Source organism: Abrus precatorius, unplaced genomic scaffold, assembly GCF_003935025.1.
Source record: "Abrus precatorius isolate BTA unplaced genomic scaffold, Abrus_2018 Scaffold2, whole genome shotgun sequence".
Taxonomy (NCBI): Eukaryota; Viridiplantae; Streptophyta; class Magnoliopsida; order Fabales; family Fabaceae; genus Abrus; species Abrus precatorius.
The window spans coordinates 30,700,032-30,715,966 of NW_020874362.1; the positions used below are offsets into that span (position 1 = coordinate 30,700,032).

At 35.7% G+C, this 15,935-nt stretch overlaps 3 protein-coding genes across 5 annotated transcripts; all 3 read right to left on the reverse strand.

Moving 5' to 3' along the window:
- Positions 1-2,301: 2,301 nt before the first annotated feature.
- LOC113857552 (uncharacterized protein At4g19900) lies at positions 2,302-5,540 on the reverse strand. Its single transcript, XM_027489563.1, has 5 exons — positions 4,208-5,540; positions 3,967-4,116; positions 3,674-3,808; positions 2,996-3,190; positions 2,302-2,820 (listed from the first exon to the last, which is right to left on the reverse strand). The coding sequence occupies exons 1-5, from the start codon at positions 5,326-5,328 to the stop codon at positions 2,634-2,636; spliced, it is 1,788 nt and encodes a 595-aa protein (XP_027345364.1). The 5' UTR covers positions 5,329-5,540; the 3' UTR covers positions 2,302-2,633.
- A 1,174-nt stretch (positions 5,541-6,714) lies between these two features.
- On the reverse strand, positions 6,715-9,649 carry LOC113857553 (GPI mannosyltransferase 2). 3 transcript variants are annotated; one of them, XM_027489566.1, is made up of 5 exons: positions 8,945-9,649; positions 8,351-8,529; positions 8,019-8,190; positions 7,446-7,667; positions 6,715-7,101 (listed from the first exon to the last, which is right to left on the reverse strand). In XM_027489566.1, exons 1-5 carry the CDS (start codon positions 9,626-9,628, stop codon positions 6,934-6,936), a joined length of 1,425 nt encoding a protein of 474 aa, XP_027345367.1. In that variant the 5' UTR covers positions 9,629-9,649; the 3' UTR covers positions 6,715-6,933. The 3 variants fall into 3 exon arrangements, with proteins under 3 accessions (XP_027345367.1, XP_027345366.1, XP_027345365.1); XM_027489565.1 differs by having other exon boundaries at positions 7,446-7,615; positions 7,946-8,190; XM_027489564.1 differs by having other exon boundaries at positions 7,446-7,642; positions 7,946-8,190.
- A 1,274-nt stretch (positions 9,650-10,923) lies between these two features.
- On the reverse strand, positions 10,924-15,467 carry LOC113857777. The gene is made up of 4 exons (XM_027489965.1): positions 15,355-15,467; positions 14,447-14,760; positions 14,201-14,317; positions 10,924-14,110 (listed from the first exon to the last, which is right to left on the reverse strand). The coding sequence occupies exons 2-4, from the start codon at positions 14,729-14,731 to the stop codon at positions 11,237-11,239; spliced, it is 3,276 nt and encodes a 1,091-aa protein (XP_027345766.1). The 5' UTR covers positions 14,732-14,760; positions 15,355-15,467; the 3' UTR covers positions 10,924-11,236.
- Between the last annotated feature and the right edge of the window lie 468 nt (positions 15,468-15,935).

Consider the following 15,935-nt stretch of genomic DNA (forward strand, 5'->3'; position numbering starts at 1 on the left):
TTGCCAACATCACTTTGGCATAATAATAAGCTTTTTACTTTGATTCTTAGTTCCTGTACAAGACTTGTAAATTTTCCAGACAGACCAAAACTTGATGAATCGCCTCTCGTCTTCAATGTTCTATACTCATCTGAAAGACCAAATCTGGATGAACCATGGTCTTTGTCATCCTTAACGGATTAATCACTGAAAGGAAGCTGTATTGAGAATTTACCAGCAAGCATCAAAGATCTTCCTAGCCTGAGAAAGCTTACCTTGACCAAGTGCAAGATGCTTCGGTCTCTACCAAGCCTCCCACCATCCTTGGAAGACTTATCCCTAGATGAAAGCAATATTGAGTGTTTACCTGTGAGTATCAAAGATCTTTCTCATTTGAAAAAACTTACCTTGGTTAACCACCACAATAAACTTTTGTCTCCACCAGAGCTTCCCCCTTCATTGAAAAATACATTACTAAATGGAGGTAAAATTGATTCCTATCTTGCGAACATGAAAGGTCTTTCACATCTACGAATGTTTCCTATGATCAAGTGGAAAAGGTTTCATTCTCTACCAGAGCTTCCACCATTCTTGGAAGAATTTTCACTACATGAAAGCAATATTCAGTGCATACCTGTAAGCATCAAAGATCTTTCTCATCTGAGAAAACTAGCATTAATAAAGTGTCAGAGGCTTCATTATTTACTGGAACTTCCACCATTTTGGAAGTTTGTCTGTAAATGGATGTAATACTGAGAGCTTGCCAATGAGTATCAAAGATCTTACTCATTTGAGAAAAGTTACCTTAATTGAATGCAAGAGGCTCCAGGCTTTACCAGAGCCATCGCCATGTCTACAATTGTTCCATGCAGCAGACTGCACATCACCTGAAATTGTTCAAAGTGCAAAGGCTGTCTTCATTGAAAATAGACACGTGTTCTATTACAATTGCATAAACTTGGATCATGATTCATGGCAAAAATATCATTGCAGATGCACCCTTTGAGGAAGCCTATACTCTTTTGCAAGAAAGAATACCTCTAAGTCCTCTCATTTCAATTTGTTTGCCCGGAACTGAAATCCCAGACTGGTTCAGCTACCAAACAACAAATTCTTCACTGGACATAGAAATTCCTCAAGAGTGGTTCGCTGATTCAACGTTCTTGGGTTTTGCTCTATGCCTTGTAATTGGTGGCTTTCATCAAAACAGTTATGAAGGCTATGATCCAGATGTCAACTGTAATCACTTTGTGAAGTCTGCCTGGAACTCGGATCCCAGTTTTCCATTTCTTGGCCATTGCACAACTGTAATGTTGGTGCCACAAGGTTTTAATTCAGATCATATATTCATATACTATCTTTTAATGTCCCCATCCTGCTGCAAGATTTGAAGGATTTGGCCTTGTACTATGATGCAAACAACTTAACACTGAGAGTCATATTTAAATTAAAGGGTCCATCTCAACAGTTGGACATCGTAAATAAGTGTGGGGTCAGACCACTATTGATTGCTAATACTGTAAGGGTTCACATTGAAAGTGAACTACAACCTGAAGAGAAGTATGAAACTGAAACTGGGAATTTGATGAAATATATAGGTTGTAAGATGAAAAAGAACCACAATTACAACCTGAAGTGAATGAAAGGAATTGTATTCAGTGGTTGCTGAGTAATAGTAATAGTATAACGAATTGTATCCATTTAGAACATTTTATATGCCAAATGCATCGTAATGAAATTGGTATGGAGTAACTAATCATTGTTTTTGGTCTTATGGAGTAACTATTTGAATGAACAGGTAATTTTCCAGAAGAGCTTTTAGGAATCCACTGGTAATCCATTATCTTGATCTCATTCCCTGCAGAGGTTCAAAATGGTTTATCTGATACACAGTAGTCCCAGTGAGCTGCTATGATACAGCAATCTGCCATTTTGAAGGTGACCAGATAAAGATGAAGGACTTGAAAAAAATGCCAAAATTTCATTTACCAGCTCCTTACCACTTTTAAATCAACAATCATTGTTGCAGTGCAAGGTTCCATGATGAGATTCAAACTTGAGATCTGATATTTAATTCAAGTAACATCAACTACTACATCCTAGGCTGAATCAAGTCAAATAGCTTTGATTTGATACATACTTTATTATTGGATAAATTTGATTTGATCCTCGCTTAATAATTTGGGTTCATTCTCTTTTCAGTGGGACTCAAATAAAATGCCTCATAATAGAGTTTCTCTCCAATGTCTTGAATTGTTTCTATCTAACAACAAAGATAAAGAGAGTTCCAATGTCTAGAAGAGTAATGCGCAACAACAAATGAAGAAATTAATAATAACATACTCTGTTTCTTTACTGACTAATAAAAAAATCACTTATCCATTGCAATTCCACCAAAATTGTGCAGTGATGCACAATGCATCTCTAATGTATAATACATTGTTAGAAATAATAAGTCAGGATCATTAGATAACACTTGTTTTGTTCTATAACGTTTTCAGTATATCTTAGATCTCTCCTAGTAGTGGGGCTTCAACCTGGTAATTCACTACAAAGATACAATAAAATTGTACAATTACATGAACAAGAACCTGCCAATGTCTTCTGGACTGCAATTTGCATGAAATCTCAATATAGAATAGTGTAGTTGACATTCACAGTAATTCCAAGCATCGGATACATGCATAATTCATAAGCCTAGTCACAAGGCTATCTGGTTCTGGGATAAGAGCAGATGTAAAGCTGTTCCAGAAATGAAATGTCAATGACTCATGCAGGATTTTTTCAAGCAGAACATCTTGTACAGCTTTCTCAGGCTCCGTTGCCGGTGCAATAAAGTATCTGTTTGGGGTTTAATTCAATAGAGGTACACGAGCACAAAAACAAAAGCAAAAGGCAAGGCAGTTAATCACTCTCCAAAAATAGACTAGACCAATAAAGCTAACCAGTGAAAAACGCCTTTACAAATATCTCTAGTTAAGCCTATGCCAATGAATTGAGAGATAAGCCAATTTACCTTGTGATGTTCTGAGAACTAATAGGGAAGAAGATATAAGAGGGTTCCACTTTCAACTCCAACTGCTTAATAGATTTATTCTCCTCTTCCAAAAATTTTCTGGCAACCCTTGTCAAAAGATCAGCACCATTCCCTCTCAAACTGGTATCGTCATATGTCATGTAGAACTCTTCCAAGCACTTCTTTATGAACAAACTACATAGAACAAATAGTCAATCCTAAAGAAAGTTCCATACTTTGCATAGCAAAATAATTGTATCTGTGTATCTATCACATCTATTGCTTGAATTTATTACAAAAAGGCATGGCAAATGTTTATTTAAGTTTACTCATGCACAGTTGTCACATCCTCGAGAAATACTCTAAACTAAAGGATTATAAAACAAATTGAGACTAACTCAAACACACAAGGATATTATGGAAGGTGTATCCAACTACAACAACTAAGTCTTATCCCATTAGGGGAGTTTGGCAACATGATCAAACTGTCAGTAATGGGTTTGTTAAGAAGAGATGCAAGAGAACAAACATCAAAAACAACTCTGTCCGATGAAGAAAATGTTGGTCCATGATAGAAAATAATTAGCACATTCATGACCCTAATTTCAACAGCTTTGTTGGAAAACATGTTTACAGAGAGAAATAATTCTATATAGATAGAAACCATGCTAACAATACCTGTGCCTTCGAAAAGCCATCACAGCACCATTCAAAGCACTTTGAGCACCATGATCCTCCATACCAACAGAATTATTAAGAAAAGAAATTGGCTTCAAAACTATGATATCTGAATCTAGATAGGTCCCACCATACCTGATAAAACAGAAGAGAATGTCATTGTCATGTCTGATCCTTGCAATTTCTCATGAAATAAAAAACATTATGTTGAAATTGGAACACATCACAAAATTATTATATAAATACAACTAAGCAATCACTGCCTACAACCCAGCAAAACCGATAAAACTTACTTGTACAGAGCAGCAAGGCGGATAAGCTCACTGTAATGAGTAGAATAGAACTTTGTCTTTCTCCATTCAAACCAAACAGAAGAAAATATATGAGCTGGCGTATCCTTCAGCAGCTCATCAAGATTCGGCATAGCAACAGCAACTTTATAACTGATCATAAAAGCAATTCCACAAAATTAATACAACACAGTAACTCGCTCAACACGGAAGATAAAGCCAGGCCAAGAGAGGGAACAATTACCCGTCCTTGACAAAGTTATCTTTGAAGAAATCAAGCTCAATCGTCTCAGAGAATACCACAACACAAGCACCGGGATGATGAAAGAGCAAACTCTCAAGGCCGCGCTGATGCCTCACCGTATACATCCAAGGCGGTGAATTCCACACCATAAACACCCTCGTAACGCATTTACCAACCCTGAAAAAGGCTTCCATGAAGTCCTTGAACGACAAATGCAGAGGCAATCCAGGATAGTACCCCCAACTATTCCCATCCGCATATATATGATTGTTCTGAAAGTCACGCCTATCATCAATGACATTTTCCTTAATTCTAATTTCATCGCCATTGGCAACAGAATTCATATCTTTCTTAACAAACTCATCATCATCATTATTATCATTCAAAGTCCTTCTCTCTGTTCCTGCTTTGGTGACACTAATTGGAATCTTCTTGTGACCAGGGAAGGGAACTCTCTTGAACTCGTTAATCCACCACTTTTGCAGAATGCGGTCACCGCGGGTGAGGCTAGTGACGCCGACGCTGTCGGGGTCTTGAAGCAAGGGGTTGTTGAGGGGATTCAGGACATCGAAATTGGACCTAAACATTCTGTCCTTTCTCAGAAACAAGGCTTTCTTGTCGAACCACTCGCCCCAGCCTTCTCTGAGGTGAGAGTTTTTTAGCAGAAGCGCATCCTCGATGGCGGTGACGTGAGACGCAGTGGTCCTGAGGAGGCCGTCGACGGGGAGGTCGTCGGAGGCAAAGGCGGCCTTGGACCGGTGGTCGGGGGCGGATCGAAGGGGGAAGAAGTCGTCGGAGAGGGAGTCCCATTGGTGGAGGGAGGAGGGGAGGAAGGAGCGGCGGATGGCGGCGGAGAGAGGGTCGAAGAAGAAGGGGGAAGGGTTGAGGTGAGGATGGTGGTCTTGTTGTTCGTCGATGAAGTCGAGTTCGTCGATGGGGTCGTCGGGGGCCGAGAGATCGGTGTCATGAGAGAGGAGGATGGGTTGGGGAAGGTGGTTGGAGTGAGGGTGGGAGCGAGAGAGGCGAGAGTAGAGGAGTGAGACGGAGAGGAGGAGGAGGATGGCGGCGATTACGGCGCAGAAGTAGGCGCCGTAAGGGGAGCGCCGCCGAGATCGTAGCATTGGATTATGTCTATGTTTATAGTCTAAAACACATTTTTGTTTAGCTCTCTGACTCTCATCATCTTCTTCTTCTTCAATTAGTTTCGTCTCTTCTCTTCAACCTTCAACCTTCAACATCGGTATCGCTGTTATGTCAGCTCGCTTTACTTGTATAGTACAGTTGTACTATTCCTACACTTCAGATGACCAAATTATGTCAGACACCAAATTTCGCACAACTTGGATTCATTTTTTGGATAAATTAGGTTCAGATACATTTTTTTAATAATCTATTTAATTAAAAAAAATACATTATCCAACTTTTTTTAAGTTTAATAAACAGATTTAATTAAGTATAATTTTTTATTATATTTTTATTTTTTAATATAATATTTAAAGATTATATTGTTTTATTTAAAGATTTAAATGCATTGATTTACATACAAGTTTTAGAATCTTTTGTTCATTTTTCAAATTTATTTTAAATTTTTTTATTACAAATTAAACTTTTAAACAAATTTATATCAAGTTTAAAAGAGATTTAAGCCTTCAATTTAAAAATCAAATCAAAATTATTGGACTTTATAAAATTTAACTCAATCCTATTTATTTCCATTAATAAAAAGGTTTTCTTACAAATAACTGAATACCAAGCGCATAGAGATTATATTTTCAAGCATCACAAAAATTTTAAACATGTAACAATATTTAATAAAATAATAAATATAATTAAAATTACTCGTGCTTATAATTGTTAGTTAAAATTAACTTTAACCTCTTCTAGTAAAATTTCTCCTATAATTAGAACCTTGACAGGAAAAAATGCTGATAAAACACTTTTTAATTTTTTTATTATTAGTTAAATTTATTATATTTTATAAAATTGTGTAAAACTCATTAAATAAGAAACAAATTCCAGCCTTATGATTTCAATAAATCTTAACCAATAATAAAAAACATTTAAAAGAAATATTAGAGTACAATCATAACAATTCGCTAAAAGAGAATAATAACATTTCTTACATTGTCAACATGCAGCATATTGACAATTTTTAAAACAAATAAATGATTTTACGTTGGATTTTAAAAAACAATCATAGTTGAACATAACAAAAGATGAAAACAAAATAAATAGAAATGCCCAAAACTTATCAATTTGTTTTATTCTTGCACTTGTCTCTCCGATAGTTTCAAGATATACACAGAATAAAATCAGTTCGGAAGCAGAATAAAATGTACTCCGTCTATATCCATGTTTCGAAAGTGAGCGTTGAACTTCAAATAAAACTATCGGAAGGAAAGAAAATAATAAACGAAATTAAAATCACAAAAGAAGGACCTCTATTAATTGAGTGATCTAGATGATACTGAATAGTGAATACACGCTGACCTTAAAAAGGTGCTAATTTCAGGGAGGGTGTAGGGCATTTTCCCCACTACTAGTTCTTTTTTTTTTTTTTCTTTTGTCAACTCCCCCCTACCAGTAAATCACAGGAACAGCAACTGTCAAATATGGGAAAAGCAACCGACAGGCATGAAATTCAGCAGCAACACTTTATGGTAGTTATGCTGTAGTCAATTGCATGGAATAAAAAGATCATGGAGAAGCATCTGCCTTTCTTCTTATCAAGTAAAAGGATAGAAGTTTGAAAACAGTAAACTGCCAAGAAAAATATATGTTACAGAGTATGCCCATATCATGTATCCCCATCTATAGCATTTTGCAGGATAAGTCATGATAGATGAAGCAAACCAATACAGAGGAGGGCTGGCAGACAAGAAACGAGTAGCCACCTGTTAAACGTCAATCACCATTAGTTACACTTCATCATTCTCAAATAACAAACGGACATGACAGAAATTGATTAAAGGTCCAATGAGTAAGAGTAAAGTGGGATAGCAGAAAATGAACGATTGAAAATGAAAGGTGCATCTATACTTTTCTTGTGACCAAATACTATGTCAACTTTCATTCCCTGTTTTTACTAGGTAACCAAGTTAGAGTATTTAAGCAGTATTCAGGACCAGATCTCCAAATAGATGATGATTACCAGAAGCTCAAGTTAACACTCATCAGTTCCTCATATTTAGCTCTCTTAACATTAGAAAGGGAAGTCAAGAAGACAGTTGACACTAACCTGTACATGCATGACGAAAAAAGCAGTGCCTGCCATGAATCCCAAGTGTAACACAAATGGGAGAACAGATGCAGACAAGTATCCTGGCCTGGCTGGTGGCTCAGATTCTATGGGAGCATTAGCAACATCTCCTTCGATCAGATTCTTTCTCCTCCTCAGATTAAAATGTTCTGTTACAGGAGTGAGTACTGTTAAGGTTGTAATGATAGTTAAGTATAAAGCCTGAATATATCTCCTAACACACAAGACTATACATGCTTATATGCTGCATAGAACAATGGATTAGGGAATTACGCATAGCTAAAACTGTACATATATCACCAACAGGAATGACCAGACAAACACAAAAATAGAAAACAGCACCGCCACCACATAAAAACTGTCAAAGTGGATGATTCACTGTGCCCAAGTCAGCGAATTATTTATCACCATTCCTCAGAAAGCAATCTACTTCCACGTATGCAACATTAGCAAAACAATTATCTGTTTGAGAATTATACCTTTTACCCTAGCAGAGGATTTCTCCACAATGCCATCTTCTTTGGACCTCAAGATATCATCTGACAAAAACACAACTCCACTGCTCTTTTCTTTCATAGTAGTTTGAAAACCAAGCGAGATGAAGTCCCAAGGCCTTGACTTAGCATAATGGATAATTGAGCAAAGTGCCAAAGACAGTATTGGTGATGCAAGAAGAAAGTTAGGCAACTGTTTCAGCTGAAAATATCTCAAGAAACCTACATCCCTGAACAATCAGAAATTAACAATTGTCATCAGAAAATCTGAATATATAAACATCCAACACATGATAACAGGTTGCATAGCTAGAGTATAATAATTTAGCCAATAGCAAGCTTCAGCATAACAAATCAACAAAACTTTTGAAACCTAAAAAACAAACATACCAATAATGACTTTGAATGTAATTGTAAAGTAACGGTATTCTTGCCTTGCACCAGGGCCTCATTTCATCAGGAAAACGCCCAACACACATGGTGTAATAGCCATAAGACTGGAAAGCTACAAATGGAGCAAAAATACATGCACTACGTAAAGCTCCAACAATAACAATCTGCAAAGCCAACTGCCAAAAATGACAAAGAATCAATAAAAAATTCCAGTTCACAATACAAACTAACAATGTTTTAAATCTTAATCCAGTTTACCCCAAATACTTAAGTTATCTTTACTAAAAAAAAAAAAACTTAAGTTATGCCTATACATCAGTTTACAAATGTTTCTATAGCACACAGTACTGCTAGGTACATTCATTTGAGTAGTGGTAAGAACACCCTCTTGAACATAATTTTTTTAACACACTTTTATTTATTAGTTGAAATGTATTATAAATTAGGAATGCGACTTAAATTCCTTTTAGTAAATAATAAAATGTAATTGAATAGAGTGTATTGGATGCATTTCTACATTGAGTATATTGATTTTCCACTCTATGACATATTACAAGAGGAGATTAACAAAAGAAAGGCGGAAGGACTCACAGTAACACGTTTTTTCTGAAACAAAGCATGATGAGCGCGATGCATGGTTTGAAAGCAGAGATAGCCAGCATTGAGCACACCATTAGATCTGGCGCAACCAGAGAGAGCGAAGAAAAGAACGGCTAGATTATTTCGAGAAGAGACAAAGTGGTACAATCCTCCCAGAGAAAGAAGAGCGTACAAACTCTCCGAGTACATGGAAGAATAGAATATAGAAGCAGGGTTGAAGCAGAACAAAACGGTGGCTCGAAGAGCTATTTCGGGGTCGTTCAAGATGGTTAGGGAAAGTTTGTAGAAGTAAAGAGAGGCGAGTATGAAAGCGAGGTTGTTGATGACGTAAGCGAGTAGGGGCGGTTGAGAGAGGAAGGAGAGGGCGCGTGAGGAGAGGGGAAGGAGGGGTAAGAAGGCGAAGGATTGTTCGTATTCGTAGCCGCATTGGGCGATGCGGATGAAGTAGACGGAGTCCCAAACGACGGCGTTTTGGAGGGGGGAATTGAGGGTGGTGTTGGGAGCGGAGAGGCATGGAGGGTTTAAGGGTGCGGAAGTGTCGTAAGGGGAAAGGATAGTGCGGAAGAGGATTATTAGGGTTAGTAGTAGGAGCCTTGAATATATTGCTGATTTCAATACCAGTGATTGGTGGTGGTGAGGAGGAGGATGATGGTCTGATGAACATGTTTCCACCATTTTCGAATCAGAATGAACCCTGCGATCAGCGATCCCGCTATTCAATACATGCTAGTGTTTGTGCTTGGAAGAGGAATAAAGAATTGAAGGGGTGTTTGGATTGTATGCGAAGATGGAGAAAGAAAGGTTATTAATTGACATTAGGAAGTGAGGTGTAGAACATTTGAATTGGAAGAGGGCAAGAAGGAAAAGCGGAAGTAGAAGTAGAAGAGCATGTGTTTTGTGAAACATGACATTAGATTCACTTAAATGAATATAATTTCTTTAACCGAATTTTTATGTTTTTTTTTTAATTTATTGCTTAAGTAAATTTTAATTCACTTAAACAAAATAAAATTGGATAGTTTAATTTTTGCCATAGAAAAAAATTTAGCTTCATATTCTACTTAATATTTCAAGTTAGGATAGTTTTAAATTAGACTCATAATCATTATCAAAAAAATAAATAAAAATAGAATGATTTAGTCGATGAAAGAATATATAAAATATAGTTAAAATTAAAAAAAAAAATACAAGTACTAAGATCATGTTTAATTTCTGTTTTTAAAAACAATCTTCTATTTTTAAAAATGAAATATAGTTTAAATTTATACTATATTTTATTTTAAAAAAAAACATTTTTTAAAAATCAAACATACTCTAAATATTATTATTTTAGTCTTTAAAATTATAAGTGTCAATTATTTTAATTTATGACTATATAAAATATTTACTTTAATTATTAATTTTAGAAATATTAAAATGAAAGTTAACAATTTACTTCATTTAAAATTGATAAAATAACTTCATCAGCCTTTAACTTTATAAAATTAGGTTAAAAACGCACATCTTTTATTCAAGTTTTAAATTTGAAAATCAAGTCCAAGCAACTTTTGTAATTGAAAGATTGTTAAGTTGTGTTTAGAATTTGGGCATGCATGTTTTAATCTTTTACAATATATTCATTGTGCATTGCTTAAATACTCTTGATATTCAACGTTCTTTGACGGCAAGTGTGGTTAAACTTTCTTAATCTATAAATATTTGACAAAAGTAAATCAATCAATCAATCAATCCAACTTGATATCAATTAAGACAAAACCCAAATGAATTGCCGTAAACAAAAAAAGTCTGAAATTAATTTAAACACAAATTCTAAAATTCAAACCCTATATTGTAATGAACTTAATCAAGTTAACCATTCTCATTTTAATTTATTTTAATAAATTTGTTAATATAACTTATCAAAATAAACTTATTCAATAAATTGTATCATAAAACCTTCTATAATAAAAGCTTATCACGATAGAACTCATTAAAATAAACTTATTAATAGTGTAAATTAATGTCTAAATTTAGTTGTACTTATCATATTTAACGCTTCAGGCTTGCAAGGAAATCGATAGACTGCAACAGTTTGACATTTGAACTTTCTAAAAACATCTTTTTTCTTTCAACATTTGAAGCAAAACTAAACTTGCGTGCTAAGCATAAATTCTACAACTTTTCACCTACTAATTGCAGCCTTCCCAAAATAACAGTAAGGTCTAACGCAATTCTCATATCATCGTTTAGATGTTTCTGAACTTGCCATCATATAGAATGACAAATGTGCGCCAAAAATAATGCTCAAGCCATCTTATCTTCACAAGTCGCAATTGGAGCATTGTCATTGCCCGAGTTCTGTGAACTTTTCAATCCATCTTTAACTTCAGAAGTAAAGGAAGAGCCTCCATCTTTTGACATTCCTTCTTCAGTCTTAATAGCTCGACCAGCAAATATAACCTTATGAACACGAGATTCTTGACAAATTGAATGCAGTGATTCTGCTCCCAAGGATCCTGACTTTGTACTATCGATCATACACAAGCCTTCCTTGAAACAAGAAGTTGCAATTGAAGCATTTTCATTGGCGGAGTTTTGTATACAGTGAAATCCGTCTTTAACTTCAGAAACGAATGAGCCACCATCTTTTGACATTTCTTCAGTATTGCTTCCTTTGCCAGCACATATGATCTTACCTATATGGTGCTCTTGACAAATTGAATGCAGTGAATTTGTACCTGTAGATACTGATTTTCTATCATTCATCACAGGTAAACCTTCTTTGATAGGACAATAAGTTTCAGTTGGAGCTTTTTCGTTAGCAGAGTTCTGTAAATATTCAGATGTATCTTTAACTTCATTAGAAAAGGTCGAGCTGCAATCTTGTGGCATTTCTTCTTCAGCATTAATATCTCTGCCAGCACATGTGATCTTATCTACATGATGCTCTTGACAAATTGAATGGGATGACTTTGTGTCCGCAGATACTGATTTTATATTATCCATCGTGCAGAAACCTTTCTTGATATGACAACTCTTGTCTTTGCAAGAAGCTGAAGAAAAAACATTCTGGTTATTTATGTTCTCCAGACAATTTGATCTATCATTAAATGCAGTAAGAGCACCATCAGTTGCTCTTTTGCCTCCTACGCTGCAGGCACATCCTGTGGCATGACTGCTATTCTTATCTTGTGAATGTGTTTGATCAATAATGTTTTGTGCTTCAGCATCTGCTTTAATGTTATCCTCCTTGGTTTGAACCAATGCGCAACAGCTTTCACTAACATCCTTAACATTATAAGTTCCATGTGACGATGGTACTTGTAATTGAGAAGCACCAAGGTCGATGCCCTTCTGAGAGGTAGTACTGTTGCTAAAATTTGGGCGGATCAACTTTCTTCTCTTTGGTTGCACAACCATGAAATTCTCACTCTTTTGACTCTCATTGGTGCTTTTGATTTCATTTTCATCACTAAGTTTCCTCACTTTGCTTCGACGCTTGAAATCAACAAAACATAGTTTTTCAGCTGTTTTATTAGTATTGCCTCCACGTTCAGTAGTCAAATCCATACCATGATCTGTCAATGTATCTTCAGAGCAGTCACTCTTCATTCTTGAGCTAATGGATTGAGTTTTATCCCTCAAACTTTCAGCCTTGTTATGCTTAGGCTTTGGCTTTCTTTTTTTCATCCACTGGTTGTGTCTCTGACGAATCCTTTCCATCACTTCATCAACTGAAGTATAGAAGTCATATTTGTCATTTCGCACACTGTTTCCACTTTTTGGTTTGTTAATATCCTGCATAAAAGATAAACGAGAAAACACACTACTTTTTTTCTTTGGATGACCAAAATTATTATTTTTAGAATCACCATAACATCCAATATCATATTCATGAATTACTGGGTTACCATCAAGGGACTGACCCTCATTTGTCCATGGAACATCACGAGTATAGATTTCATTGTTTCTCTGTAGTGTTATCTCATGACTCAGATTTTCTTGCAATGTTGTCAAATGAACACTATTGCCTAAACTTGATTGGTGATTATGGAACAAGGAAGAAAAGGGCTCATGTATCCTGGTACTATTTCCAATATCTGAAGGAGGAATATGACATGATGAATACTTCAAGGAGGGAATGTTGCGAGCCTCGTATATGACAGATTCTGTTCCCAACTGGTCAGAATTTTGAGCTGCACTAAGAGGCATGCAATCCCTGTTGCTACTACTATACAATACAGAATCTTGAAAGCCTCCACCATCATTGTGCCATCTGTTCATGTCTTTCAGTTCTGGATGAATGAGACATGGTTGGCTACTCAAGGAACTCCTTCTGAAGTTGTTTGACGGAGAAATGCTTTCCATTATTGAATTGGCACCCTCATTGATTCCAACAGATGATGGCCGGCTAAAATTTAAACCAGGAACATCTGGATCATACAGAAGGGCGGTGCTCTTAGAACTAGCATCTCCTTGTGCTGCACATGAATTGTTTAAGATCTGTGCCTGGACTGGGTGAATCATAGTAGAAGTCGGCCTAAGCTGATTTTGAATCAAAGAATTATGCTCTAAATTAGGCTTGCTGTGAAAGACAGATTGGTTGACATCAGAATTATGTAAACCAGGAATATCATCAGAAAATACCATCCTCGGATCATTTTTTCGTAGGTCTTCATTCATGAACCTATCACTAATTGATAACCAGCCATCACTATAAACTCGAACTTTATCAGATGGACTTTTGGAGTATCCACCTATGATGTTTGGCCTGTGACAGGCATCCATATAATCTTCATTCTCATGTGCCGTAAATCCACTTTCATCTTTTAATGCCAAATAGTCTCTAACATATCCATTTGTAGCATCCACCGCAAGCTGAGCAGCTCTTCCTTGCTTATTTACAATAATATCACCTGCATTTAATCCAAAATATTCAACATCTCCATTGTACTGTAAAGAATCTCCCTGGCATTTATGCATTATTGTGGGTGATATGTTATCACCCACAATCTGCTCATTTTGAACACTTTCGACATGCATTCCATGATCAACAGATCTTCCAACTTTGCCTTGTGGGTACCACTTTGATTTCAAATCTTCAGTTCTGGTCAATGATCTCTCGGGAACCTCCAGTTCTAGCTTTCTTGTGCTGAACAAATATAGAAGTTTATGGACCTGCACAACACCTCAAGAAAAAATAGATTGATGTAAAATCTTTAAGAAAATTTTTCTCATGTTGAAAAGTAATCATGTACAAGAGCAGACCTGACTTTCAGATAGCCCAAAGTTAAACTTGTTAGCAGAAAAGTAGTTCCCTCTGATTGCATCACGAAATACCTTTTCTGGGAGTGGCTTGCAGAACCAAATTGGAACGAACTTAACCTACAGCAGAAGATCATTGAGAAGTAATACCACAACAGTAATCATAGAAAAACACACCCTTTGCACTCATTATCCAAAGAATGCTTTGCTCGCTCTGTAATTCAGAAAGCGATGCAATTGTGTTCTCACCTGAGCAGGGCATTGTCTCCGCAATGATGTGAAAGCATTAGGCACAATATTGATACCTCCATCACAAGAAGCCTTGAATACACCATGAAGCTGTCTGTTCTCATATTCAAATAAGAACAAAATCATTCCGGCTTTAACCTGCTCTACAAACTGGATTTCAGTTGATGGGAGGCCAAATAACCCCATCCTGAGGCATTCCCTTTTCGTTTCAGTATTTGACATAAAGATTGCACCAAAATCTGGGTCCTTTCCATCAGCATTGTTGTATTTATCATTGAATCCCATGGAGATGCGGATATATTTACTAAACTACGCTGTCACATTACAAATTTAACAATACAAATTGCGTTGTGTAAATACAGTCACATAACATAAAAATCCTTCCAAGTTTCAAATACTAACCATCATAGTCAAATTCAACACTCAATCATTTTCACATATCAATAAAATCAACAATACTAAAGAAACCCATCCTTAAGAACTTGTTAGCAACTGATTTGGGAATGCTTACGAGAAATGAAGGACATTAGCTTTCATCGATTATCAATCCAATACGATTAATCTTTAGTTCAAACCAACCAGACCTAAAATATTTTTTGTTTTTAAAATTCGCCATTTCTCCGCAGAAAAATAAAAATAAAAAAATAAAAAATCACAGTATAAACAACGATGCTATAGGATGATCGGAACACCATTAACAATCAGCGAAGAAAATAAACAAACTAATAAGAAAAATAATACGAAAAATAAATGTTAAAAAGAAAACAACATGCAATGGCTATAAAGCGTAAGGAAGCGTCATTGGAACGGCGTAACGAAGGGAAAGAAGGATTAAATAAAAGATGAAAATGTAATAATAACAAAGAAAAAGGAACGAAGAGAAGTGAGAATAAAAGGGAAGAGCGTACCGATGAGGAAGGGAAAGAGGGTTCGAGAGTGAGGGATGGAAAGCGAGAAAGACGTGATTGTGTGAGTGACGAGACTTTCTCGTTTGCAATATATATAGAGTCGTAATGCTAATGCCAATGTTAATGCTATCGATCGCTCTTATTCATTCTAGACGCGACCGTACAAATGATATGTGGATCATTTTTTTTGTTATAAAGTGTGGGTCTTCTTATTGTACCTTTGTTCCATTAATTAAATAATAAGATAAAACCACTTTTTTGCAGGACTCTTTGTTACGGGTGACACACGGCATGTATACTAAACACTGTTTATACCAATTATCTATTTCACCAATTAGATTAATTAAATTAATTTAGCTTTTTTTATATGCATAATTAATTTGGTTGTAAGGTTTATATCTTCTTCAAATCAAATTAACTCGAATCAAATTATTCTTTTCAGGTATACTTTTTTGTATTTTTAGAATTTAAGAAAAGTTTTCATTAACATATATGTTTTAATTATAAGTATAAATTGGATCACGTAAGATAAAAAATTTCTATTTGTATTTATTGAAACTCAAATTTAAAATTACATATAA

Bases quoted from the DNA above. Each gene is read 5' to 3' on its own strand.
- LOC113857552 (XM_027489563.1), bottom strand. From the start codon at position 5,328: ATGCTACGATCTCGGCGGCGCTCCCCTTACGGCGCCTACTTCTGCGCC. The intron at 3,809-3,966 runs GTAAGTTTTATC...CTGTTTTATCAG, and splicing joins CGCCTTGCTGCTCTGTACAA to GTATGGTGGGACCTATCTAG. The intron at 3,191-3,673 runs GTATTGTTAGCA...TGTTCTATGTAG, and splicing joins ATGGCTTTTCGAAGGCACAG to TTTGTTCATAAAGAAGTGCT.
- LOC113857777 (XM_027489965.1), bottom strand. From the start codon at position 14,731: ATGGGATTCAATGATAAATACAACAATGCTGATGGAAAGGACCCAGAT. The intron at 14,318-14,446 runs GTGAGAACACAA...CTTCTGCTGTAG, and splicing joins GGAGACAATGCCCTGCTCAG to GTTAAGTTCGTTCCAATTTG. The intron at 14,111-14,200 runs GTCTGCTCTTGT...GGTGTTGTGCAG, and splicing joins TTGGGCTATCTGAAAGTCAG to GTCCATAAACTTCTATATTT.
- LOC113857553 (XM_027489564.1), bottom strand. From the start codon at position 9,628: ATGGTGGAAACATGTTCATCAGACCATCATCCTCCTCCTCACCACCAC. The intron at 8,191-8,350 runs GTATGTTTGTTT...CTGATTGTTCAG, and splicing joins TACATTCAAAGTCATTATTG to GGATGTAGGTTTCTTGAGAT. The intron at 7,643-7,945 runs GTATAATTCTCA...CTATCATTACAA, and splicing joins ATCCTCTGCTAGGGTAAAAG to CCTTAACAGTACTCACTCCT.